Source organism: Saccopteryx bilineata, chromosome 9, assembly GCF_036850765.1.
Source record: "Saccopteryx bilineata isolate mSacBil1 chromosome 9, mSacBil1_pri_phased_curated, whole genome shotgun sequence".
NCBI classification, from domain to species: domain Eukaryota; kingdom Metazoa; phylum Chordata; class Mammalia; order Chiroptera; family Emballonuridae; genus Saccopteryx; species Saccopteryx bilineata.
In genome coordinates, this window is record NC_089498.1 from 30,922,963 (window position 1) to 30,949,618 (window position 26,656).

The 26,656-nt window shown below is 52.0% G+C and overlaps 1 protein-coding gene across 1 annotated transcript in view; it reads left to right on the forward strand.

The window, feature by feature from the left end:
• The window catches only part of CMIP (c-Maf inducing protein), a 256,807-nt gene that overhangs the window by 207,256 nt on the left and 22,895 nt on the right, over positions 1-26,656 (forward strand). Inside the window, exons 6-10 of the mRNA XM_066242475.1 lie at positions 2,325-2,387; positions 4,781-4,861; positions 11,194-11,297; positions 13,958-14,062; positions 20,889-21,242. Of these exons, the coding sequence (XP_066098572.1) occupies positions 2,325-2,387; positions 4,781-4,861; positions 11,194-11,297; positions 13,958-14,062; positions 20,889-21,242 (707 nt within the window). The remainder of the gene's footprint in view (positions 1-2,324; positions 2,388-4,780; positions 4,862-11,193; positions 11,298-13,957; positions 14,063-20,888; positions 21,243-26,656) is intronic.

Here is a 26,656-nt window from a genome sequence, read left to right on the forward strand (position 1 = left end):
TTCCTGGTCAGGGCACACAGGAGAAGTGCCCATCTGCTTCTACACCCCCTCCTTCTGTCTCTTTCTCTCTCTCTTTCTTTCTCTCCTCCCCTTCCACAGCCATGGCTATAATGGTTTGAGCAATTTGGCCCAGGTGCTGAGGATGGCTCAATGGCCTCACCTCAGGTGCTGAAATAGCTCCTTTCAGAGCAATGGGGCAGTGGCCTCAAATGGGCAGAGCATTGCCCCCTACTGGGCTTGTCAGGTGGATCCTGGTTGGGGCACATATTGAGAGCCTGTCTCTCTGCCTCCATACCTCACTGCCTCTCACTTAATTAAAAATAAATAAATAAATAAATAAATACCCTCAACAACCTTGTGAATCAGTAACTCGAGTTTTCCCCATTTTTTTAGAACTGCCCACACAGTTGCCTTTATTTTTTTTTCTTCTTTAAAAAATTTTTTTTATTTATTCATTTTAGAGAGGAGAGTGAGAGTGAGAGAGAGAGAGAGAGAGAAAGGGGGGAGGAGAAGGAAGCATCAACTCCCATATGTGTCTTGACCAAATTCAGGGTTTCAAACCGGTGACCTCAGGATTCCAGGTTGATGCTTTATCCACTGCACCACCCCAGGTCAGCCTAGTTTTCCCCATTTTATGGACTAGAACAGTGGTCCCCAACCTCTTTTGGGCCATGGACCGGTTTAATGTCAGAAAATATTTTCATGGACTGACCTTTAGGGTGGGACGGATAAATGTATCACGTGACCAAGACAAGCGTCAAGAGTGAGTCTTAGACGGATGTAACAGAGGGAATCTGGTCATTTTTTAAAAAATAAAACATCGTTCAGACTTAAATATAAATAAAACGGAAATAATATAAGTTATTTATTCTTTCTTTGTGGACCAGTACCAAATGGCCCACGGACCGGTCCGCGGCCCGGGGGTTGGGAACCACTGGACTAGAAGACTAACGGCCAGAGAGGTTGAGTTGCCCACTCAAGGTCACACAGCCTTGTCCTGGGTCTCCTATTTCCTAATCACGTGCCCAGTATGACAAACAGGAAAAAGAGTGGACTTCTGATAGCTATTAGCCATCTACTGACTAGCATTTCCTGAGAGCTGGCCTGTTACAGGCTTTGTAAGAGGCACTTGCACCAGGGGTTCTCAGTTGGGCCTGGTTTTGTCCCCCAAAAGGGGGACAAATGTCCCCCAGGAGGCATTTGGCAATGTCTGGACACACTTTTTTAACATTTGCAATTGTTACTGAATTTGGAATTTAGCAAAATCATTAAAACAGAAATTACGAAAGGGACAGAAAAATCAAGAATCAAACGCCATTCAGTTTATGGGACCCTTGCATAGGAATGGCAATGGAACCAGTAATTATTGGCCAGCTCACTTAAGAAGGCTTGGTGAGGCCCTGGGTGGGTAGCTCAGTTGGTTGAGCATTGTCCTGACATGCCAAGCTTGCAGGTTCCATCCCCAGTCAGGGCACAGACAAGGATCAGCCAATGAATGCATAAATAAGTAGAATGACAAATCAATCTCTCTCTCTTTCTCTCTCTCTCACTCCCTCCCCCTTTCTCTCTCTAAACTCAATAAATAAAAATTAAAATAAAAAAAGAAGACTCAATGAGAAATAAATTTCATAAGGTATTAAATATTATATATAACCTTCCTTAATATAAAATGAAGTATATTTGGAGACATTTTTGATTGTCACCACTGGGTTAGGGGTCACTCCTGGCATCTAGTGGGTCGAGAACAGGGATGGTGCTAGACACCCTACAGTGCACCGGGCAACTGCCCTCGCAGGAACCGGCCCCATGCTCAGCAGGGCATGGCTGAGAACCTCTGCGTGTGTGACCTCTCTCACCCTCCCGGCGCTCTCTCTGCTCTGCTCTCCAGACGGGAACCCAGGAGTTCAGAGAGAGGAAAGGACTTGCTCTAATAATGGTCTCACTGTAGGAAGCTCCAGAATCAGAACTGCATCTAGGACTCTGCCCCCAAAGCCTGGGCTTACAGCTGCTACCCTGCCTCGTAGTCAGGGACTGTTGATCTGAAGGGGATTTCAGCGGCTTATGAAACCCCTAAAGTTACATGCATCACTGCATGTGTGTTTTTTCAGGGGGGGGAGCCCAGAGCTTTTATCCACTTTTCAAATGGAGCCATGTACCCCCCAAATTTAGGGGCCCTGGCCTGCAAGTTAGCAGCAGGCCCTTTTTGCCCAGATGGTGACAGGGAGGTTGTGCTTTTCATTGTGAATCAACCCTCTTGTGTAAACACACCCCCTGTATGATTCCTTCTAAAGATTCCGACTGACATTTGGTTCATTGTCTTTCAGGCAATCGCCCCTTTGCTGGAAAACAACCACCCACCACCAGATCTCTGTGAATTCTTTTGCAAGGTATAGCATGGCTGACATGGGGCTGTGTCTGCAGGACCAGCCTGCCTCCGTGTGTGCGTGCTGGGGGTTGGCTTTGCACAATTTGCTGAAAACCCAGGCCCCAACGACTGGGGTCAGGGCCCTGGACACAGCCAGTAGGCCAGCCAGGTACCCTGTTCTTAGGACTATAGCCCCTTCTCTGTCAGACAGGTGCTAATCAAGGCGCAGGTGCACACCAGTGGGTCAGGGAGGGGTGTCCAGCTTTTCCTTCTAATGTCTTCGTGGCTGTCTTGGGAGAAGTCTGCAGCAGATTTTTTAGGCTCCTGACGTCAGAGCCGGGTTATTTTTAACCAGGGCTCCTCTGAACACCAGCTGGCCCACAGTGGGGGCACGGCTGTGGGGCTTTCCTGAGCAGAGAAAGCAGTCGGGATGCCAGGTTAGCTTGGAGGAGCCGCGGAGCAGGACACCCGCTCCCAGGGACACAGCGCCAGCCTCTCAGTGGGATTTACACGGACCGCATCCAGGGCATGCGGGGAACTAGGCACCTCTCATTCTGCCAGCACAACGCAGCAGCCGGGGCTGAACCAGCACACAAGCTGGTTTTGTTCTTTGCTGTGTGGTTTTTTTATGTGGTGATTTGATATCCTTGGAAAGAGGAGGGCCTAGGTCTGCTGCTTCCCAGTGCCCCCGTCTCAGTGCTGATGACTCAGCTCACTGTGTTCCTTCCCTCCCATGTGGCATGGCAGAGCGGGCACCTGGGAGGCCTGACAGTTTCTGGAGGAAAGGGGACAGAGCTCACTTACTGCCCCCATCCCTGCCCTTCGCCCTCAGGCCCCCACCCAGGGGTAGGCTCTCTCCCTGTGTGTTTGTCAGGTGACACGAGCTTTAGGGGGGCAGGATTGTGTCATCGGCTTTGGCCCTGTGTCTCCATCAGGAGACCTTTTTCAGTGACTCACAGAGAAGAGCGTTGGCCCAGCCTGCTGGCCCAAAGTGCCCAGGGTACCTTCTTAGTGTGGGCACGTACCGGTGTGTGCCCTCTGGTCCGAGCAGGTAAGGTGGGTCCGGCTGTGCCTGCACGTGTGCGTCCAGGAGCATGCCCGCCACAGGCACCGGGCTCCTGTGCTGCATCCCCTCCCCCCTAGGGCACAGAGGGAAGGAGTAACAGCTCAGTGAGACTGAAGAGGACAGGATGGGCCCCCCTGCCCTGAGCAGAGTGAGGTCCGATAACCAGGGTTTGGGCTCCTGAGAGAACGCCAGCTGCTCCCTCACCTGTCACAGCATGTCATCACCTCTCTTGGTATTTGGTCCATTTCAGTCCAGATCTGCTTTTTTCTTCTTTGAGCCATGTGGTTTCTCCCAGATCCCATGGTTGACAAACATATCCTAGAGCAATGGACCTCTGTTCAAAGTAAATGGTAGCACAGCTTTAGAAAACAGAGATGTAGAACAGCCATCGTTTAGGGCCATGATGGCGAACTTTTTTATAAAAACCGCCCACTTTTGCAGTGCCAGTCAACTGGTCCCTCCTGCCCACTAGTGGGCGTTCCAGCTTTCATGGTGGGCCAATCCCAGCGCCATTTGGTTGCTCCGCTACCGCCCTCTTCATTGGTCCTACAACAGAGGGCTGCCCTGCCCTTTGGAGGGAGGGGACGGGTCCCACCCCAGGGGCCTGTGAGCCTTCTGGCTCTTTGCGTTCTATGGGAGGTCAAATCCACCCTTGCTAGGTTCACTCTAGTCCACCTCTCTGGACATACCAGGCAGCCTCTCCTACCAGACTTCAAAACCAGGACCCCAAGACCTGAGCCAAGTTAATGTACTTGATTTCCATGGAAAACCCGGTTCCTGGTGTCCCAGGGACAGTGTCTTCGTCCAGGCTGGAAAACAGCGCCTTCAGGCCCAGGCAGGCTATGCTTGTGTTGGAGTGGTGGGGTTTCCTCTGCTCCACTTAAGTCCTTCAGTGTCAATTTGGAAACAAAACGTGGTGATGAAATAAAACACATCTGAGAGCTGCATCTGGCCTGCAGACTGCTGCCGCTTATCAAAGCAAGCACTTGAAAGGTCACAGAATTTTCAAGACTCTGGTGTGCAGATATTAAACCTCTGGTGTTCTTGCAATGATCATCAACAGACGCCCCTGTTAGACCTTGCACTCTGGATCTCAGTGCTGCAGACAGCTCACTCTAAGGGTCATGTCGGAACGGACGCCTTTTTATACACCATCTGAAACAGTCTCAGACTTTAATATCAAAGTAAAAAGCAAATAAAAGTTCCCGTTCTCACCCACTTTTTTTACTCCAAAAAAAGTGAACAGAAAGCCATGCAGCAGTCTTCAGGCACCAGCGTTGAGCTCACCGCCCCCGAGCCCTGTGAGGAGCCATGGGCTCTGCACTGACCTTGTGCTCCTGTCTCCCCAGCACTGCAGAGAGCGGCCTCGGTCCATGGTGGTCATTGAAGTGTTCACTCCCGTGGTCCAGAGAATCCTCAAGCATAACATGGTGAGTCCCCCCAACACCCTGACACAGAGCCAGAGGAGGTGGACACAGGCCTTCCCAGCCTTTCGTTTTTACAAAGATTTGGGCTTGGGGTTTGCTGCCCTGACGGTCAGAGACTGGGGTTGGGATCTTGTTTAAGTTGGGGTTTTTGTATAGCCTGTCCCCTTTGGTGCTGTGTTTGTCTATTCGGGTAACAGGAAGTAAAAGTAACAAATAGTATGTCTGGAGGAGAAGAGAGAAGTCTCCCATGTAAAGTCACAAACCCTATCTGTAAGGTACCCCACCCTCGAGCAGGGGAGGAACTCCTCACTCCTTCACGGGGGGCTGTCCCTGGTGACATCCCGAGGGCTCAGGATGGAGCAGGAGAACAGAGCGACTGTACAGGTGACTAAAGTCAACACCAGCAGGGATAAGCCATGGCGATGGTCTGTCCTTTACCTATAGGGTCTTTCTCAGACACACAGCCCCAGTCTAATCAAGAGGAAGACATCAGACCAGGCCCAGTGGGGGACATGCTACAAAACACCTGGCCATGCTCCTCAGAACTGTTCACTAAGAACAGGAAAGTCTGAGAAACCGTCACGGTCTAGAAGACCTAGGGAGACATGACAGCTAAATGCCATGTGGGATCCTGGAACAGAAAAAGGGCATTAGAGAAACACTGAGGAAATCTGAATAAAGTATGAGCTTTAGTTAGTATAAAAAAATGGCAGAATTTAATTGCACATTTACAGTGGACCAGGCATTTGCAGTCTGTGGTCCATTTCATTCTATGATCAGTCCAGTGAGAACAGCAGACATCACTGTTTTTACTGAGGCATAAGTGTAAGTAACATCTACTCACACCTTCCTGGAGCCAGACAGTGTGGCACACAAGTGTATCGTCATTCAACCCTTATGACGGCCCTGACCTCCCTTTACAGATGAGGAGGCTGAGACCAGAACGGCTCCTTGCGTTGCTCAGGGAACCAGTGCACAGCTGTGAACGCTCAGGGGCGCTGAGGAGCAGGCAGTCGGAAATGAGGGCGGGTGTTCCAACTTCCTCCACCATGCTGGCTACCAGCCTAAACTGAAACTCACCTCGATGACAGCGAGGTAGCATGTTGAAAACTCTGGAAAAGGGTGACCTGCAAACAGTTTACTTTGTGAAGCAGCATTCCTGTCTCCACAACGTGCCCAAAGAATATTACATAACCGACCCCTCTCCCAATCAGGACTAGAAATGTATGACCCTGCTACTCCCCCAGCCCCCTCACGGCAGACATCATCAATCGATTGCAGCACTTTTCCCACAGAGTCTAGAGATAGCTTAAGAATCTTCCTCAACCCAGCATTTAAGGCAGCCACTACCAGTTGAATGATGTTGGTGCCATACGAATTCGGTTTACTCTGAGCAATCATGCACTGTAATTGAATTGTTGCTTGTTTCTGAGATCCTTCCTTGTTTAAGATAAATGCATTTCTTGTTTTCTGAACACAAGGGAGAGGGATACTCTGATCTCTCTCCAGGACTAATGAAGAAACTCCCCATCTTTTGGTGCAGGGGAAATGCTGCCTTAACTTGGGCTTTAATAGTTTCAAGAGCACTCTCTGTCTTCAGCTGTTTGGGAAACAAGGGTCTCTGGTTGTTAGCTTTAAAACCACTGTGGATGTGGTGGGAGCAGAGGGCTGTACCCTGTCCGGGTCCAAAGCGAAGGTTCTGGAGTACCTTTGCAAAAGACTTTCTCGCATCACAACTTGTCAGTGACAGAGCCCCAAGGCATACACGGTCTGACCCAAACACTTGTGCATTAAGGGATCTTTTGGAACATCCAACTTCAAAGGGGAAAGTGTTAAAATTCAGGCAGCCTCCCATGGTTTAACCATACAACATCTCCCTTATATTTGGCTAGTTTTATGGGCCTGGAGTGTTGACCATGTAATAATTTTCTGGATAAAAGTCAGAACAGCTACAGGGCAAATCCAGAATTTATAGCTCTGTTGTGGCCTGGCAGAGATCAGGGACCCTCAGGCATAAATTCTCACTTCACTTTTAAAGAACTTCCCCTAAGTGGTCCTTGAGTCTGGAGCTGCTATAAAGCATTTACTAATTACACACTATGTCGGAAGAGAAACGGTAGACTGGGCCGAGAGGAGCAGCCAGCCCCTCCTGCAGAACAGACCGGCGAAGCAGGGATTGTGGCTATACCAGTTGCGGGAGTGGCAGGCCTTTGCTGTCACTCATTTAATGCTCCTGAAGCTTAGCAGTTGGTCTTGAGCCAGATGCACCATTTTGGAGCTGGGACTGTCAGCTGGTGTGGGGAGTCTAGTCACTGATTAGTGAGTGTGCCTAGCCTGCCACCAGCCCCATGCCTGTCAGCGTAGCGTGACCAGTGAGAAACACTGCAGTGTTTCTCAGGAGGCATTTGGGAAACGGGTGGTGTTCTGGGATCTCAGAGCTTCCTCTATTCTCAGAGTTCATATTTTGCAAATATATCAGGTACTCCAGTTTCATGGATAAGCAAACTGAATCTTAGGCTAATAGTCTCAAAGAGTGTTACTCATTGGGCAGAAATGAAAATTAGATTCAAATGGAAGCTGTCTTTTGATATGTTCCCCAATAGATCCTAAACAATTCATTAAACTGTGTCTCCTAGAGTGACCTTGGTCCCTGTGTCCACACACCACTTATTGGAGTGTTCTGGTGTGGCAGGAGAGGCACAAAGATGTGGCTGCAGTCCCCAGGGGACCCCTGGGGGATCTGACCTACTGTCTAAGGGGAGCATATTTGACTTTTCCAAATAAGCAAGCTGACCCTCATCCACATTTCAAAAGGCTACCAGACCCATATGTAATGTTCATTTAGAAGGAAACGGCCTTGACTATCCAGAAATCCAGTAGCAAAGGTAAGAGTAAGATTCAGTTGGGGCAGTTTTCATAGCATCATAAACCACAGAGGTAGAGGAATGATGCTTAGAACCAAGTTCTCTCAGTCCTTATTCTACGGTGAGGACACAGAGAAGGCATGGCAGCCCAAGGCCACACAGCTTCCTGTCACCTGGTTCTAGGGGACTAGAGGACTCTGGGCGTCCTAAAACACAGTCAAGCTTCAGTCTTGTTGTCATTCAAGGGTCTCATCTTCTAGTTCATTGCTCTCTGTGTGTATTTGTATACACACGCATGTGTGTGCATGCACGTGTATGTTCCTTCTGAGCTTTCTCTGTGACTTCTGCTGCCCTACTCATACAAAGGCCTGATCCTAGTAGACAGGATGGAATCAGATGAGCTCTACATTGTCGTGAAGACCCTAATTCAGCCCTGTGGACTCAGGTGAAGAAGCACCAGGCGGCTCCAGAAATGCTCATGTGAGCTGGCCGGAGGGTGTAGGGGGTGCTCAGTCTACTCAGCTTTCATGGGGGTCCAGGGCATCAGTTAGGTCCATAAGGAAAGTCACTGGTTTTGTTTTAGATGACAGTCCTGATCCAGGTGGCTTTTTATCAAATGGGTTTCACTGAGGGACAGTGGGAGTGACAGATTAGTTTGGAGACCACCAGGCTGCCCTCTCTCTTGCTGGTGAGCCTTAGGATCACACTGTGACTTCCCCTCCTGGCTATTCAAAACCCAGCTCACAGCTGTAGACGTCCAGTAACAAAGCCTCCAGTCTCTGACTATGGACCTGGGAATGGACACAAGACCTCTCCTGATGGGCGCTTCTCTCTCCCGCGCTGTTTCTCCTGATGAGTCCTGGAGCTGATAGCCTTTCCACACTAGCCAGAGCTCTGTCACCCGCCCCATTGACATGCTGCATTGGGGAATCTGAGAAAATGTCAGCCTTTAACAGTATCACTCATTGGAGCAGGCAGGGTCCCTCTGTCCTTGCTCAGTGGCCCTTCATTAGGCTTCAGCTGACGTGAGATACAGGCACCTTGGGCTGTGCTGGTTGGTGAAGATGGAGCATCTTCCCCCAGGGCTTGGAGCCTACCTTTTCCTCACGTAGGACAAGTTGTTCCTCCTCCTTCTCCTCCTCCACCCCCTCCTCCTCCTCTTCCTCCTCCTCTTCCTCCTCCTCCTCCCCCCTCCTCCTCGTCCCCCACCTCCTCCTCCTCGTCCCCCACCTCCTCCTCCTTCTCTTCCTCCATCTCCTCCTCCATCTCCTCTTCCTCCCCCTCCTCCATCTCCTCCATCTCCTTTCTCCTCCATCTCCTCTTCCTCCCTCTTCTCCATCTCCTCCATCTCCTTTCTCCTCCATCTCCTCTTCCTCCTCCTCCTCCATCTCCTCCATCTCCTCTTCCTCCTCCATCTCCTCTTCCTCCTCCTCCCTCCATCTCCTTTCTCCTCCATCTCCTCTTCCTCCTCCATCTCCTCTTCCTCCACCTCTCCTCGTCCCCCTCCTCCTCCTTCTCCTCCTCCATCTCCTCCTCCCCCTCCCCCTCCTCCATCTCCTCCTCCCCCTTCTCCATCTCCTCTTCCTCCCCCTCCATCTCCTTTCTCCTCCATCTCCTCTTCCTCCTCCATCTTCTTTTCCTCTTTCTCCTCCATCTCCTCCTCCTCCTCCTCCTCCTCCTCCTCCTCCTTCTCTTCCATCTCCTCCTCCTCTTCCATCTTCTCCTCCTCTTCCATCTCCTCCTCCTCCACCACCTCCTCCTCCATCTCCTCTTCCTCCTCCTCCTCCTCCTCCTCCTCCTCCTCCTCCTTCTCATGCTCCTCATGCTCCTCCACCTCCTGCCTGCGCCCACTACTGACCAGAAACCACACACTGGCCACCTTTTCTCTAACCTGCTTACTGCCCAGCACATGGTCCTTCCTTTCCACACCCCACACCTCTCACACCCTGTGTTTCACACACACACACCACATCTTTTACACATATATTCTTTTATAATTCATGTCTTATGTTTCATGTCTCTCATACACATCTTCTCCCACACCCCATGTCTCTCTCACACCTCTTCCCATACTGGATGTCTTATACATACCCCCTTCCATCCCCCATCTCTCACACACGCCTCCTATATTCCACATTTTACACACCTCCTCCCACACCCCGCGTCTCCCACGCACACCTCCTCCCACACCCCGCGTCTCCCACGCACACCTCCTCCCACACCCCGCGTCTCTCTCGCACACCTCCTCCCACACCCCGCGTCTCTCTCGCACACCTCCTCCCACACCCCGCGTCTCTCACGCACACCTCCTCCCACACCCCGCGTCTCTCGCACACCTCCTCCCACACCCCGCGTCTCTCACGCACACCTCCTCCCACACCCCGCGTCTCTCACGCACACCTCCTCCCACACCCTGCGTCGCTCACGCACACCTCCTCCCACACCCCGCGTCGCTCACGCACACCTCCTCCCACACCCCGCGTCGCTCACGCACACCTCCTCCCACAGCCCGTGTCTCTCACACGTTTTTCACAAACACCCTTACTTGTCCAATCAGCTTTTTTTGAGCTCATTCATCTGTGTCATCTGCCCTTTTAGATCCCATGTGCCCTTTGTGGTGGCTTTTCCACACCCAGAGTCCTTGAACGCTCCTTGAGCTGAGCTGTGGAGTGCAGCGGTGGCTAGGGCGGCCGGGAGAGGCCTAGGGGTCTCTGGACTGGGGACCTTCACCCCTGGGGCCACATTGGTTCTCGGGCTGCCTCAGCCCTCTCAGGAGAAGGAGCGGGTGTCTCCTCACTAAAGATATTTGGGGACACAGGGCATTACAGTTGTCCAGCACACTACCTTTGCTTCCTTCATACCCCCAGGAAGTCCTAAAGCAACCCCCCAAGTTGATGGCCCCAGCTTGGGGCATCTTCTGACTTTGCTGCTCTGAGAGGCATCAGGTAACAGTGCACAGAAAGGAGGGGCCCACAGACTCGGCTGCAGAGGGGAAGTGTGCAGCCTCCCCAGGCGTGTTGAGGCCTGGCTGACATCTGCAGTCCCCTCATGGCCGTGCGGAAGGGAGGCCCCAGTTCGGCTGTTTTCTCAGCATGGCTGTGTGGCATGCTGGCCCTGCCCAACCACAGAGGTGGGTTGGTGCCATCCCAATGGGTTGGCTACACATGCCAGAAATCCCCCTATGACAGGTATGACAGGACATTTTCTGATCTCCATTGGTGTACACAAAGGGTGTAAGCAAGAGTGTGACGGCAAATTTTTTCAGGTGAAAATGTATGTGCTTTCTACATGATCATGGCATCTTTCCTTCCAGGTAAGTATTGTGTGTGCTTTCTAGAAAGAAGAGGTGGCTGGCCGCTCCCCATTGCCTTCTGCACCAGTGGCTGCAGGCAGCGCGGGTCCCAGCATCCCTTCTTGTCTCCTGGCCTCCCTGCAGCGTGTCCCAACTCCAACCCTCTGTTCTCTCTGCAGGACTTCGGGAAGTGCCCGCGGCTGAGGCTGTTTACTCAGGAGTACATCCTTGCTTTGAACGAACTCAATGCGGGGATGGAAGTGGTGAAGAAGTTTATTCAAAGGTGTGTCTCCCAGCCGACCCCTCCCCTCCCAGGCCTGCAAGCCTGCTTTTCCTCCACCCCAGAACCATGTACTCTATTGATTATTGATTTCAAAGAGGAGCCACTGATGTTCACAGGCCATGAGCATCTCATCTTCTGCGAGGATCTCCTGGATCCTCCTTACCACACGTGGTCTTTTCTTTTATTTTTTGGTATTTCTCTGAAGCTGGAAACGGGGAGAGACAGTCAGACAGACTCCTGCATGCGCCCGACTGGGATGCGCCCGACTGGGATCCACCTGGCATGCCCACCAGGGGGCGATGCTCTGTCGCGACCAGAGCCACTCTAGCGCCTGGGGCAGAGGCCAAGGAGCCATCCTCAGCACCCGGGCCATCTTTGCTCCAATGGAGCCTCGGCTGCGGAAGGGGAAGAGAGAGACAGAGAGGAAGGAGAGGGGGAGGGGTGGAGAAGCAGATGGGCACTTCTGTGTGCCCTGGCCGGGAATCAAACCCGGGATTTCTGCACGCCAGGCCAACGCTCTACCACTGAGCCAACCGGCCAGGGCCACGTGGTCTTTTCTAAGGCACTTCCTTGCCGCGTGACATTGAGCCACTTGCTGTATCTTTCTGAGCCTGTTTCCTCCACACAGTAGTTGTTGAGTGATTAAGTAAGATGATACATACAGAAGCCCCTAGCATAATACCTGATGTTCAATAGGAACTCAGGAAATGGTAACGGTTCTGAATATTCTGAATATTCCCATGGGCCTCACATCCTTCGGCTGCACGTGTCAGGTGTGTAGGAAATGATACCCCGTGGCCTTGAAGAGTCACAATCGGGGATTTTAACAGCCACCTCCCAAACTTGGCTAAAAGGAAGCCAAATATCCTGGTTCTTACTCCATTCTGGTGTTTGGGAGAGGGACTTACTTTTGCTTTGATTTTTAAACATTATTCTCTGTGCCTGGGTTTTCTCATCTATAAATAAGCATTGTAACACTTACACCCACTTTGTCCAGGTAATGTGAGGGGTTCGGCAATCTAATACACATGAACACTAGGGACAGTGCACAAATGTGATGACAGCATCAGTGGTCATTGTCATGGCTCTTATTTTTTAAGAAAATCAAAATATCCTGGTTAAGCCAGTTTTGAAGCTGTGTGCCTCCTCCCCTGCAACTCACACAGCATTTCTAAACACAAGTGATGTGTCCTTCTGCCAGAGTCTGGGTGAGTTCAGGGTCCTTTATTTATTTGTTTGTTTGTTTGTTTATTTATTTATTTTACAGAGACAGAGAGAGTCAGACAAAGGGATAGACAGGGATAGGCAGGAATGGAGAGATGAGAAGCATCAATCATTAGTTTTTCGTTGCGCATTGTGACACCTTAGTTGAAAGCATTGATTGCTTTCTCATATGTGCCTTGACCATGGGCCTTCAGCAGACCGAGTAATCCCTTGCTCAAGCCAGCGACCTTGGGTCCAAGCTGGTGAGCTGTTGCTCAAACCAGATGAGCCCGCGCTCAAGCTGGTGACCTCGGGGTCTCGAACCTGGGTCCTCCGCATTCCAGTCTGTCGCTCTATCCACTGCACCACTGCCTGGTCAGGCCAAGGTCCTTTTAAAACATCCAGTTAATAACAGTTTGCAAAAAATCTTAGGTTAGGCCTTCCTTAGTCTGTGTCCACACTGATTTTTTTTTCTTTTTCTTTTTTTTTTTTTTTGTATTTTTCTGAAGCTGGAAACGGGGAGGCAGTCAGACAGACTCCCTCATGCGCCCGACCGGGATCCACCCAGCATGCCCACCAGGGGGCGATGCTTTGCCCATCCGGGGCGTCACTCTGTCGAGACCAGAGCCACTCTAGCGCCTGGGGCAGAGGCCAAGGAGCCATCCCCAGCGCCCGGGCCCAGGCCACCTTTGCTCCAATGGAGCCCTGGCTGCAGGAGGGGAAGAGAGAGACAGAGAGGAAGGAAAGGGGGAGGGATGGAGAAGCAGATGGGCGCCTCTCCTGTGTGCCCTGGCCAGGAATCGAACCTGGGACTTCCACACACCAGGCCGATGCTCTACCACTGAGCCAACCGGCCAGGGCCACACATTGATTTTTTAGGAATGTTACAGGCATTTTTCCCAGTCCCCAAATGCCCCATTTTACAGATAAGAAAACTGAGGCGCAGGAATAGCCGTGATTAATAATAATAGCTGCGTTTACAGAGGCCTTAGCCACTGTGTCCCAGACCCTGTGCTAGGTTAGGGTGACCATAATAATTTTTCTTCCAAAGCAGGCCACTTTTGAAAGTAAAATGAGGTATTGTGAATAATTATTTCCGACCCCCCAGGCATAAATGTGGCTGTCCCGGGCCATATAGCCACCATATGCTAAATCTTCCCACGAATTAGAAAATTGGGTCCTTATTGTTACCCATTAAGGAGGGGGCTGTTGTCCCATTTTATAGCTAAGTAAACAGTGTGGAGGTTGCCCTGCTGGACGTGAATCCGGGCACCCAGGGTCTGGAGCTTGGCTTTCTGCTGCCTGCATGTGGCAGAGCCAGAACCCAAATCCCGGTGTTGCCAACTCCCAACAAAAGGCTCAGAGCACTCCCCAGAGACCCCTCCAGCTTTGCTCCACCTCCCTGCCATGGGTGCCCCCTGCAGCCCTCACTCACCCTGCCCTTCGTTGTTTTCCAGCATGCACGGTCCCACAGGGCACTGCCCTCACCCCCGGGTCCTACCCAACCTGGTGGCCGTGTGCCTGGCTGCCATCTACTCCTGCTATGAAGAGTTCATCAACAGGTCAGTCACCGCTGCCACCGAGAGGGCCCAGGGGGGCACACTCCCACCCTGGGTGGGGATAGTGAGAGGCCGAGTCACCAAGGCTAGCCCACATCTGACCAGCAGGGAGGTGGAGTGGCTGTCAGCAGGCGGCCTCCGTGTGTTTGCCGAATCCCGTGCGCTCACTGATTCCAGGACCCAGGGATTTACTGGGGAAGCAAACGGAATCGGCACCAACAACTGCAAGGCTAATGTGTTGCCCTGGCTTTAGGAGCAAGTGTTTGATTCTGAAGATTTCTCACACCTGGCACGTGTGACACATTGGAGCATGAGCGTGTGTGCGTGTGTGAGAGAATCTGTGTGCGTGTGTGGGTGTGTGCACTGACATGCACATGTGTTTATAAATGTGTATCAGTGTGCAAGGGTCTCCCCAGCAGTGGCAGTCAGGCTTACTGCCTCTTCACCTTGTCCTGGTAAACAGAATCGTGTCTGCCTGTGTGTTTCCTGAGTGCCCCCTGGGAGCCAGGCGTACTGTGGGCACTGGGGATGAAAGGGGACACAGGTTCCCGCCCAGAGCTTGTCCTCTGCTGGGGACGATAACGTACAAGTAAGGACACAGGATCGTGTGAAAACAATAAAATGGAGCAGTGACCAGACAGCAGGCATGGCAGGGCCACTGCCCTGGGTCCCCAGGGTTTGGGTGCAAGCATTATTCGGGTAGGAGCCCCAGGAGGCACCAGGGAAGAGGGCAGGAACTAGAAACGGCAGCCTGTGTTAACAAGCAGGCGACCCTGCACATCCCCACTGGACGTCCTGGGAGACTGCATGAAGCACGTCTCGGAGTGAGTCCTCTGAGGGGTGAGCCACTGAGGTAGTTACTGTCAGCTCCATTCTTCCTTAATTGAGGACCGCTCCTGGGATGCAGTGACGCAGGTGCCATCAGTTTGCGTAGAACTGCCTACAGCGACCTGGGGTCACTGGCGAGGACACGATGTGCAGGGCAGAGATGGCATCTGTTGTAACCGTCCTGTCCAGTGGCTCAAGGGTACAGTGCACTACTCCAGGGGGACCAAAATATGTCTAGGCACCTGGAGCTGGGGACGCAGCAGGAGTGTAGTTCAGTCCTTAAAGAGAAGGCAGTGGAGCATTCTGAGCCCGGGGAGCCGTGCACCTGGGCTTCTGCTTCTGCAGCAATGCTATCCTGAGTTCTTGCAGAAGGGGCAGAATGAACCTTAACCCTTTGAGTAGGGAGATTTTTCCATGCTCACTGACCCCCGGGAATGAGTTTCTTTTCAGAAAATGAAATTAGTTCCAATTATAGTTTTATTAACTTAAAATGTTTGTTTGATAACCAGTTTTTAGAAACAAAAAGAACATACATTTGCCTTTTTTTAATGTTGCCTTACACATGTACGATCATACTCTGGATGGTCAGGAGGCACGAGGACGTACGTGAATGTTCGTACTACTCAAAGGGTTAATACAGGGCTACTTTCTTGGGACAGGGCTTGAGAAGGGAGGATGACTATTTTTAATGTCCTCAGCCCCAGGTCCAGATATTCAAAGGGGACCATGTCCATTTTGAATCATTTTCCTGTTCAGAAGGAGGTGATGATACCCTTGAGGCCAGAACATGAAGATGCCGTGCTGGCCATTCCCAAGGGCCTGTCATATACCCTACGGCATGTTATGTCAAAAGTAGAAAAGAAGATGGTCAGAGGGTAGTGCATGGCCTGTCTGTAGCCACCTGTGCATCCCTACACAGGGGTGGCTTTTTGCGCTTGACCTCACATGCTCTAGCACTGGAGTCAATCAGATCTGCATGCATTTCAGACTCAGCCTGCCACTCATGTGTGTGTATACATGTGTGTGTGCGTGCGCACACACACACACACACACACACACACACACCCTCTCAAGCTTCTTTTCCTCCCAAAGACTCTGACTCATCTCAGCCTCCTGGGGCCCTGTCCCTGGGCACCTGACTGGGACTCAGGTGGGGGCAGGAGCAGGAAACCACACGTCCAAGAGTTTTCCCTCTGCGTGTCCAAAGCCCGGCCAGGGGGCCCTGGAGCAGGGTATCACTGACCCGGCTGCAGGAGGCACAGAGACAGGGATGCTGGAAATCTCTTCAGGTCCCATTTCTGGGGAAGGGAGGTGGAAACAAGCAGGGTCAGGAGCCTGCACACTGCTGCCTTGTTAAAGGACTGGGGACAGCACTAGCCAGCCTTCGTCCTTCTCATCCACTCAGTACTCATTTAGCGCGACCCGTCAGGTGCCAGGTGTTGAAGGTATAGAAGTGAACCAGCCGGGCGGGACCCCAGAGCAGCTGGTGAACCAGTGGGAAAGGGGTGTGAGTAAGCAAGCAGTGGTCCAGTTTGATCAGGGTGGTGAGGCAGAAGCCAGGGGCATCGTTAACACAGTCTCCTGCTGGGAGTCTCAACCCTGGCTGCATGTGAGTCACCTGAGAAGGCTTTACAAAATCAGGATGTAAAACAATGTATGTCTCCTCTATGACCCAGCTCCTTGTAGCTTTTGGCATATCCATCAGAAAACACGAACAAGAATGTTTTTAGCAGCATTATTTCTAATAGCCCCAAATTGAAGTCTGCCTCGACTCCAGCGTCCTGCAAGAACAGTAGAATAGGTAAATAAGTTAGGGGTCTGTTCTCAAAAGCCATAGTGTATAGCAGCAGGAATTAATGAATTGGTGCAGCCATGAATAAATCTCACAAATGTAATACTGGATGAAAGAAGTCAGAGCCAGATTATACGTACAGTATGATTCCTTTTTCTTCAAGTTCGAGAACAGGCAAGATGAATATCTGTGATGATAGAGGCCAGAATTGTGGCTACCTTTGGGGTGGGAAGTTAGATGGAAAGGCTTAAGAGAAGCTTCTAGAAATGTTTCACATCTTGATCTGGGCCAGTGGTTCTCAACAGGGGGCAAATTTGACCTCCGGAGGATATTTGACAATGTTTGGAGACATTTTGAATTGCCACCACTTGGGTGGAGAGTGGGCATTCAGTGGGTGGAAGTCAGGAATGCTGCTGAACATGCTCCCAGATGCAGGACAGCCCCCCCTCCCCAAATTACCAGAATTATCTGGCCTTAAATGTCTGGTGTCAAGGTGGAGGAATCCTGATCTGGTGGCTGGTTATTACACGGGAGTGGGTTAAAAACTCATGAATCTCTGCACCTAAGATATAAGCACTTCACTAGTCTGTGTTTAAGTTTTACCCACAGTATGCTGGAGCCCTGTTGCATTTGGAAGCACCCCTGTTGCATTTGGAAGTACCCCTCTTCCCTGTTCCAGTCAGTGATGGCACGTTGGTGGCTTGAATTTGGTCACAGTGGGAGTATTTACACCAAGGAAATTGGCAAACACTACAAAACAGGACTTTCTTTTTCTAGAGACTGGGTTGTTAGAAATTTACCAGCGTACTGCTGGTTATATTGCCAAAAAAAGGGGGGAAAGTGGTACCTGGGCCCCACCTACTACGATTCTGATTGCATTGGCATGGCCCTAGCATGGGAATGTTCTGTTTTGTTTTAACTCCCCAGGCAAGTTGAGTTCATGGCCAGAATTGAGAACACCTTCTCTCGGGGCAGGTGAGGAGGGATCCTTTAGGGAGATTTCTTTAGGGAGGTTGAGACTTCCTAGATGTCAACGAGGCAAGAGGCAGGATGAGATGATCCAGGCAGGGAGAACAGAACGTGCAAAGGCCTGGTGGGACAGATGAAGTCGCCGTAGTCGTATTTGTCTATCTATAAATATGTTCCTTAACCACCTGCTCCAGGATCCTCTGAACTGCTTCTTTAAAAAGCAGACTCCTGGACACCACACTACAGGTTGAGCCCAGGAATCCACTTTCTGGGCAAGCTCCTCAGGTGATTTGCTCCATCCTAAACACAAAGGGCCACAGAAGGGGAGGGAATGAAGTAAACTGACAATGGCAGAGAGTAGAAAGAGAAGCAAAAGGTCGTTGGAGAAGAGAGCTGAGGTGGAGAGACTTGTACTGCGGAGCTTCTCAAACCTGTGCTGAGCTGCTCCCGGGGCTGCGGGTTACATGCAGGTTCAGACTCAGTAGGTCTGGGCAGCGCCCGCGACTCCGCTTGTCTGGTCGACTCCCAGGAATGCTGATGCTGCTGGTTGGGGCCCACACTTTGAGTGGCCGAGCTGTGCCTTGGTCTGAATTGCAGAGTTTTTATTCTGAGAGCATTGGCTTCACTGATGGTTTTTAAGAGGGACTCGATGAGATGTCTGTCAGTTTCCAAATTCCCCTCTGGCAGCAGCTGCGTGGAGGATGGACTGGAGTGGGTAGGCATGACCTTGAGGGACTGTGAGCCGGTGGCTGTAACCAGGTGCTCGGGGTGGAGACGCAGGGAGGATAAGGCCGGGCTTGCTGCCTCCTGCACACTTCTGCCCCAACTGCCAGCACAGAACTGCCCAGCCCCCTCAGAGCCGGCGGCAGTCTGGGTTCCAAGCTATGCCATTGGTTCCTCACAAGGGCCACACGACTGCGAGACTTCTCTCGGGTGCAGGTCCATCCCACCCCATTGGTCAGTCCCCGAAGATAAAAAGCCCCATGGTGTCCTGAGGGCCCATCCACCGTGCTCTCAGTGGTACATCAGTGGTACACGATGTACTCACACGCAAAAGAACAGACAACTTGACCCAGGTTAGCGTGGCTCACTGGAAAATCACCCGCTCTAAGCCAAACAGCCTTGAAAATCCACTCCTAAATCCCAGCAAAGGCAAACAAAGGGAAATGGAGTGTTGAACATTTGAGAGCAAATTAGCTCTGAACCCATAGAGAGTTACGCAGCCCTCCCCAAACAGACCACACACAATTTTCCATCAACCATAGAATTTTCGGACTTCAGCCCATGGCTTTTGTTTCTCGCTAGCAAAGTTAAAAGCATATTTATCAAACATCCTTGGTGGTCTTGCTCAGGCCTGGCTCATGGCACATGCTGGGTACATTCAGGCCCTCTGTGTGCATTGGGTCCGAGTTCTGGGCTCAGGCCTGGCTCATGGCACATGCTGGGTACATTCAGGCCCTCTGTATGCATTGGGTCTGAGGTCTGTGCTCAGGCCTGGCTCATGGCATATGCTGGGTAAATTCAGGCCCTCTGTATGCATTGGGTCCGATGTCTGTGCTCAGGCCTGGCTCATGGCATATGCTGGGTAAATCCAGGCCCTCTGTGTGCATTGGGTTCGAGGTCTGTGCTCAGGCCTGGCTCATGGCACATGCTGGGTACATTCAGGCCCTCTGTGTGCATTGGGTCTTAGGTCTGTGCTCAAGCCTGGCTCGTGGCATATGCTGGGTAAATCCAGGCCCTCTGTGTGCATTGGGTCCGAGGTCTGTGCTCAGGCCTGGCTCATGGCACATGCTGGGTAAATCCAGGCCCTCTGTGTGCATTGGGTCCGAGGTCTGTGCTCAGGCCTGGCCTTGTGCACAAGAAGATTGTGCATCTTCAGAAGCACAGGGCACGCGCATATGGCACACTTAGAGAGGGACTGTACAAACTGTGTGTGATCATACCATTGTACTCTCAGTCTTCACTTGGAGCAGTAGACTCAACCTCGACTGCACAACAGGGAACCCTAAAAGTTACTGATGTCCAGACCCCACCAGAGACTCCGATCTAATGCGCTTCAGGATGCTTAGATGTGTCCCAAGGGACACTGGTATCCAGACAGGAATGGAAAGCTCTGGTTCAGAGGCAGGGTCAGGGTGGCAGGTGGAAAAAGTCAGAAGACATCATGGAGGGGGAGGACCTACACGTGATCATAGGGGATCTTGGAAGCCACCATGGTGTCAAATCCTAGCCCCTTCCACTTGTGAGCCCTGTTATCGAGGGTAGGTCATTTGACCTCTGGGCGCGTCTTTCCCTACCCAAACAATGGCGATGGTAACACTGCCATACAGAGGTACCTGGAAACCTGAGGGTAGCACTTAGCATGATGCCAGCCTAGGGGCACCAAAAACAGAAACCAGTGCTGGAGTTACCTTCAGTCCATGTGCCACCTGGTAATGTTGGGAAGTGCCTAGTGAGGAGGTGCTTTAACCAGCCTCCAGGCACTAATTTCATTTTGTTTGGCCCAGCACTTCTCAAACAAGCAAATGTGACATCAGTGATGCATAGAGCCCTTTCTCATTTAACAGCTGCTAACACCTGCACAGCCATGTTCCTCCAGGAGCTTGGAGGTGCTATCACTAGGGGCTGCCTTGCACAGAAGGGGCCTGCAGGGTCCAGGGGTTTGTAATTCTGGGGTTTGGCATCTCCTTGGTGGAGAGTGGGGCCTGAACTTTTTTACCCGGCTGGGGGCGGGGCAGTAGAGGTAGGGCCTGGGCCTTGTTCTGGAGGACATTCTGGCCTTCGGAGAAGGGATACAATTAGATACAGGAAGAAATTAGAAGAAAAATTGCCTAGTAAGTCTCATGCCAGGAAGGTGGCCAGGGAAGACATCTTGGTGGAATGACCTGATACGGGTTAACATTCCCTCATTCGTTCAACAAGTGTGTGATGAGTGCCTGCTATGAACAGGGACTACAGCATGTGTTTTAGGGACAGACAGCTGGGGTTGGACCCACCTCCACCTTTCTGTCTTGAGACGATGAACAAGCCACTTTCCCAGATCAAGACTCAGTTTCCTCCCTTGTGGACTGGGAAACAAGAGCATTCGCTTGTGGCATATGCTGTGGGAGTACTGGCTGGCATTGCACGGTGGAGCCTGGCTTGCCAGAGCGCTCACTGGGTCTTGTGCTCACAGCTGTTAGGACTGTCAGGCTGCGTCCCACGGCCTGCTCTCACGTGCCCTCTCCGCCTCTTCCCCAGCCGAGACAATTCCCCAAGCCTGAAGGAGATCCGGAACGGCTGCCAGCAGCCCTGCGACCGGAAGCCCACCTTACCTCTGCGCCTTCTGCACCCCAGCCCGGACCTGGTGTCTCAGGAAGCCACGCTGTCTGAGGCACGCCTCAAGTCGGTGGTCGTGGCCTCCAGCGAGATCCACGTGGAGGTGGAGCACACCAGCACTGCCAAGCCGGCCCTGACGGCCAGCACGGGCAACGACAGCGAGCCCAACCTCATCGACTGCCTCATGGTCAGCCCTGCCTGCAGCACCATGAGCATCGAGCTGGGCCCCCAGGCTGACCGCACGCTCGGCTGCTACGTGGAAATCCTCAAGCTGCTGTGAGTGTCCCTTCTACATGCCTGTCAAGCAGGCTGGGGAGGAGGAATTGGCTTTGCAGTCTGTTTGCTGGCATACAAGGGTGGGCATGCTGAGTGTACACACTTGAGTTGGGATGTGGATGAGTGTGAGAGCACAGATGCAAGGTATGAGGGCATATATTTTGGATGTGTATACATGTATGAAGGAGTATGGGCACGTGTAGGTATATACACAAGCATATATGTGTGCAAGAGTTTGAGAAAGAGTATGTGCATGAGCACATGGGTGCCGAGGTGTGTTGGTGAGTCTGAACCCCTGCACATTGTGTGGGGTGTGGCTCATTCTGCATGAGTGTCTTTATATGGCTTTGGGTGTGTGTGGTGTGGTGGTGCTTGTGTGATTGCCTGAGTGTGTGTGTGTATGTGAGTGCACAAGTGTTGGGTGAGTCTGGGCACTGCGGCTTTTGTGTGTGAGCAGCCACGAGTGCACAGGTGTGGGCATGAGTGTACACAGGAGTTGAGTGTGTGTGTCTTTCTCTCTGTGTACATGTGCAGGTATGCCCGTGAGCCAGCGTGAGTGTGTTTGTGTTGTGTGAGCTGTACATGCTACGTATGCCTGGCCCGGTTGTCTGTTTACAGATGTCTGTTTTATTTGGCTGTGTGTGTGCCTGTGTTTGTGTGTGCGTATGGAGGACTCTTCTGTAGAGGGAGTACCGTTTTGGAAAGTGGGCTCTCCTGTATTGTGCAAGGACCAGGCCCCCAGACTCTTCCTCGTGAGCTCTCTGATGGGCAGGAGGGAGGCACATGTGGGTCACACCCCATGCAGTCCGGGCTGGTGGGAAAAACTCTGAGAAGGAGCCAGGACACCCGATGTGAGCTGGATATTTCAGCTCAAATGTGGGGGCAAAGGAAGCTCAGATAGCTCGGAGGTGTCTCAACCCCTCCCTGAGCCTCAGTCATGTGACTCTAGAATGGGTTGGGGTTTTTTCCCATTGATTTGGGAGAGAGAGGGGGAGGGAGAGAAAGATGAAGGGAGAGAGAGAGAAGCCACGTTCCACTAAGTTGTTTCATTTAGTTGTGCACTCACTGATTGCTCCTCATGTGTGCCCTGACTAGGGGTCAAACCTGCAATCTCAGCACAGCAGGATGACACTTTATCCATTAAGCCACCCGGCCAGGGCCTAGAAGGGGGATTCTTAATATTCTTAATCTTTGACTCCCAAGAGTCTTTCCCAGTTACACCATTCACACTTGTACCACCCAAATTCATCCCAAGTTCATGCACCTGGTTCCCAGAGCACCAGGTCCTGTGCTGAGCAATGTGGTCCCACGGGCCAGCTTGGTCTGAAGAACCCAGCAGCTGCCTCCCCAGCTCGTTCCCTCGTTCCCACAACCCCGCCCTTCAGAACAGAGCTCAGCCCCACTCTCAGGACCAAGCCCAGAGGTTGGCATTGCCAGGCACAGGCAGTGGTGGGTGGTGGCTTTTCAGAGGGGTTGGGGGATGGCGGTGTGGTCACATCTTCCTGCCGTGTGGTGGCTGTCTGAAGTTTGGGCACCAGGGCCCCTGGGTCTAGGAGGAGACCTGCTGGGTTTAACTGAGTCTCTGAGTCTGTTCACTGTGCAGCATTTGCTCTGCCTTTGTCATGAGCAAGTTGCTGTCTGCCATGCACGCTGTGTCCAGAGGGGTGGAGGCAACCTTCCAGTGCCTGGTGAGCTGGTGAATCTGTGAGGGAGGTGCCTAGGGGAGTCCCAGTGCTCTCAGAGCAGGGCTGGTGGTGTCTGGGAAGGTGAACTCGTGCGTGCACACACACCTGCACACACATACTGTGCAGTGGCTTCTTGTGCTTTAAAGGGGAATGCGACGCAGACACTTCCTCTGCCCTGCTAAGGCCCTGGAGGAGGAGTGAGGCCTCCTGGGGGCTCATTTCCAGCCTCGCCTGTCCTTCTAGCAGCAGAGGCCAGCTGAGGGCACAACTGCATTTTTAGTGACACCCCAGCCCCACCCTCTCACATTGGCCAAAGGAAATTCCAAATTCTGCTCAGAGAGCTTCTGCTAGAACACGCCTCAGTTTCTTCAAGGCAGGGGGTGTCCCCACTTTCTCCCAGGAGTGGTGGCCCCCTCTGAGAGACAGGTCAGCCACGGCCCTTGGATCTTCCTCACCGTGATTGAGGCAGGGTCTGCCAGACCAGAGACGGCCCTGCTGTCCACCTCGGCCCCTGACTCTGGCTGTTTCCACAGACACCTGGAACGCCCAGGCCTTCTGCCGGCCGGGCCCTGACTCATATTTCTCATTAAGCACTAAGGGTTTGAGTTTCATCATGCAGTTCACACACATTTTTTTTCCTTCTTCATAAACATGCTCATGAATGAGGACTCTGTTCTTCCTGATCTGCTTCCAGACCTCCTGCCTGCCTGCACTGCCCAGCTGCCAGGGCGCGGGTGGGGGTCAGGGGCCCGGTCAGGGCTGCCCGCTGTGAGCTGGAGGTGTCTGGACCAGTGCTCAGAGGAGCCTCGTGCCCTGCCTGGAGGCCTGCACAGTGCAGGGCTTCCACTTCCAGAGCCTTTTCTACCTTGAGGGAGCTCAGGACAGTCTGGGCCAGATGACTTCCTTTCCTTACAGCTCTTCTCCAGCTCTGCTGCCTGCCTGAGTCACTGGCCCACTGCAGGACTGAGCACAGGTTGGGCCTCCAAAACCCCAGCAGCTCAAAGCACTCCAATATATGATGCTTTGGGAAAAACAGAGATCCAGAGCCAGACTGCTGGGTTCAAGGCCCACAGGTACAGCTCAGTGTCAAGCTGCCTCCGGGCATTCAGGGGTAGAAGGCATGGCTCTGGGCACCTTGTAGGTATAGACACCAGGCAGATGAGAGTTCCTACACTTCCTGATTACAACTGTGTTTCTCATATGTTAAGACACTGCTGATTGAGCCTGACCAGGCGGTGGCGCAGTGGATAGAGCGTCGGACTGGGATGCCAAGGACCCAGGTTCAAGACCCCGAGCTCGCTAGCTTGAGCGCGGGCTTGTCTGGTTTCAGCAAAGCTCACCAGCTTGGACCCAAGGTCGCTGGCTTGAACAAGGGGTTACTCGGTCTGCTGAAGGCTCACGGTCAAGGCACATGTGAGAAAGCAATCAGTGAACAACTAAGGTGTCGCAACAAAAAACTGATGATTGATGCTTCTCATCTCTCTCCGTTCCTGTCTGTCTGTCCCTATCTATCCCTCTCTCTGACTCTCTGTCTTTATTGAGAGTAAGATAATCATTGATTTATTTTTTAAAATTATTTTTTAAATTATTTTTATTTATTTATTCATTTTAGAGGAGACAGAGAGAGATAGAGATAGAGAGAAAGACAGAGAGAGAAGAGGGAGGAGCAGGAAGCATTAGCTCCCATATGTGCCTTGACCAGGAAAGCCCCGGGTTTTGATTCAGTGACCTCATTGTTCCAGGTCGACGCTTGAGTCCCTGCACCACCACAGGTCAGGCCACATCATTGATTTAATAAAAATACTTTGAGAGAAAAAAAGAAGCAAAGCCCATTCAGATGGCAAGAAGCATGTATCCGGGAATTTAGGAAATGCAACTATGTGACAGTCTATTGCAGGGGTCCCCAAACTTTTTACACAGGGGGCCAGTTCACTGTCCCTCAGACCGTTGGAGGGCCAGACTATAAAAAAAAAACTATGAACAAATCCCTATGCACACTGCACATATCTTATTTTAAAGTAAAAAAACAAAATGAGAACAAATACAATATTTAAAATAAAGAACAAGTACATTTAAATCAACAAACTGACCAGTATTTCAATGGGAACTATGCTCCTCTCACCGACCACCAATGAAAGAGGTGCCCCTTCCGGAAGTGCGGTGGGGGCCGGATAAATGGCCTCAGGGGGTCGCAGTTTGGGGACCCCTGGTCTATTGGGTAACTGTGGGTGGTGCTCCTGGCTCCTCTTGCCCTCAGTTTTCCTGTCTGTAAAGTGGGTGCCTTTCTTGGAGGGCTGCTGTGAGAATTTAGTGAAATGAGACCTTCCCAGGCTGGCCCAGTGCTGGTTTTTGATAAGAGTGGACTGCTGTTATCAATTGGAATGCTCCTTAAATGAGAATTATATGTAAAGAATGAAAGAACAGAGGCTCTAATGTGGAATTGAGGGTCTTATGAGGTCATTGTGGGGGCAGAAGAAGCCAGGCTTAGTGCCGTGGCCCAGCTTGCCAACTCTGCCCGTCAGAGCAGGCACTGCTGTCCCCAAGTGTGAGCATCAGGACCACCCCACAGCCCGGGCTCCAAAAGGCCTAGGCCACTGGTTATGTGTTATTCCCATAGGAAGGCTCACACATCATTAGAATCTAACACCTCTGAAAAGGAACATAAGCCTCAAAAAGTTCCCTGGAGACCCTTGAAAAGGAAGACTATTTGCAAGGCAGGTCAAGGTTACCACTGAAAAATCACCTTGTGAGGTCCAGGCTGGGTGGTCTGATGGAAGGAAAGAACATTGAATCAGGAGCTGGACACAGCGGGTTTGGGCCTGGGGTAGATTGGAGCCCAGTGCTTAGCCTGCTGGCCACCTGTGTGGCATTTATTTATCCATCTGTTTTGCATCCCTTTATCAAACACTGACGGCCCACCATGGCTGGGCCAGGCTCTGCTAAATGTCAGGGGCTCCACGGATCCCCTGCTCTCAGTCACTCTGGATCTAGTAGCACCAGCTGCTAAAGGCCTGGTGGGATGGAGTGTGGGCGCTGCTGGTCACATTGATCCCACAGGCAAGGGGATGCTCTTCTGTCCAGGAAGAGAAAGGAGTACCCATTGCGAGGGAGAGGTGAGCACAACTGCTCTTTCTGATCAGCTCGAATCTGGCTACTACTTGTTATTTTTGCAAAAGTGGCCTGATGGGCTGGAGGTCAGTTGGAAGATGCCCCAGCCATCGGGGGCTGTTACGGAAGATGCAGATGGATATGGGTTGTCCTAATGACTGGGTAGTGTGACTAGAATGCAGAAGATAGGCACCAGGAGGGGACATGGCAACGGGGTGCACTGCCCAGCACGGTCCTGCTTGCTGAAGAGCCTCCCAGCTGGAGGAGGCGGCTCCAGTGAGAAGAAGCACCAGGAATTCGGTGCAGGAAAGAAGGATTGGTTGGGGGCTTAGACATCCTGTCTGTGGCCTTAAGCAGGTGTCCTGAGCTCTCTGGGCATCTATTGCTTATCTGTAAATGGGGGGGTTCTAGAGCTAGCCTGGCCCCATTAACATGAGGATTAAACGTTTGATGCCTGGAGCCTGAAGCTCGTCAGAGGTCCTCGGAATTCTGAGGCACCTCCTCCACTCTTCCTTTCCTTGCTGAGCCCAGAGAAGGCCTGGCTGTTTTGTCTCTTTTGCGGGGGGGAGGAGGGCCAGGCTGCTCTGAGCCAGCATGCTCTTCTCGCTCCCCTCCCAGGCC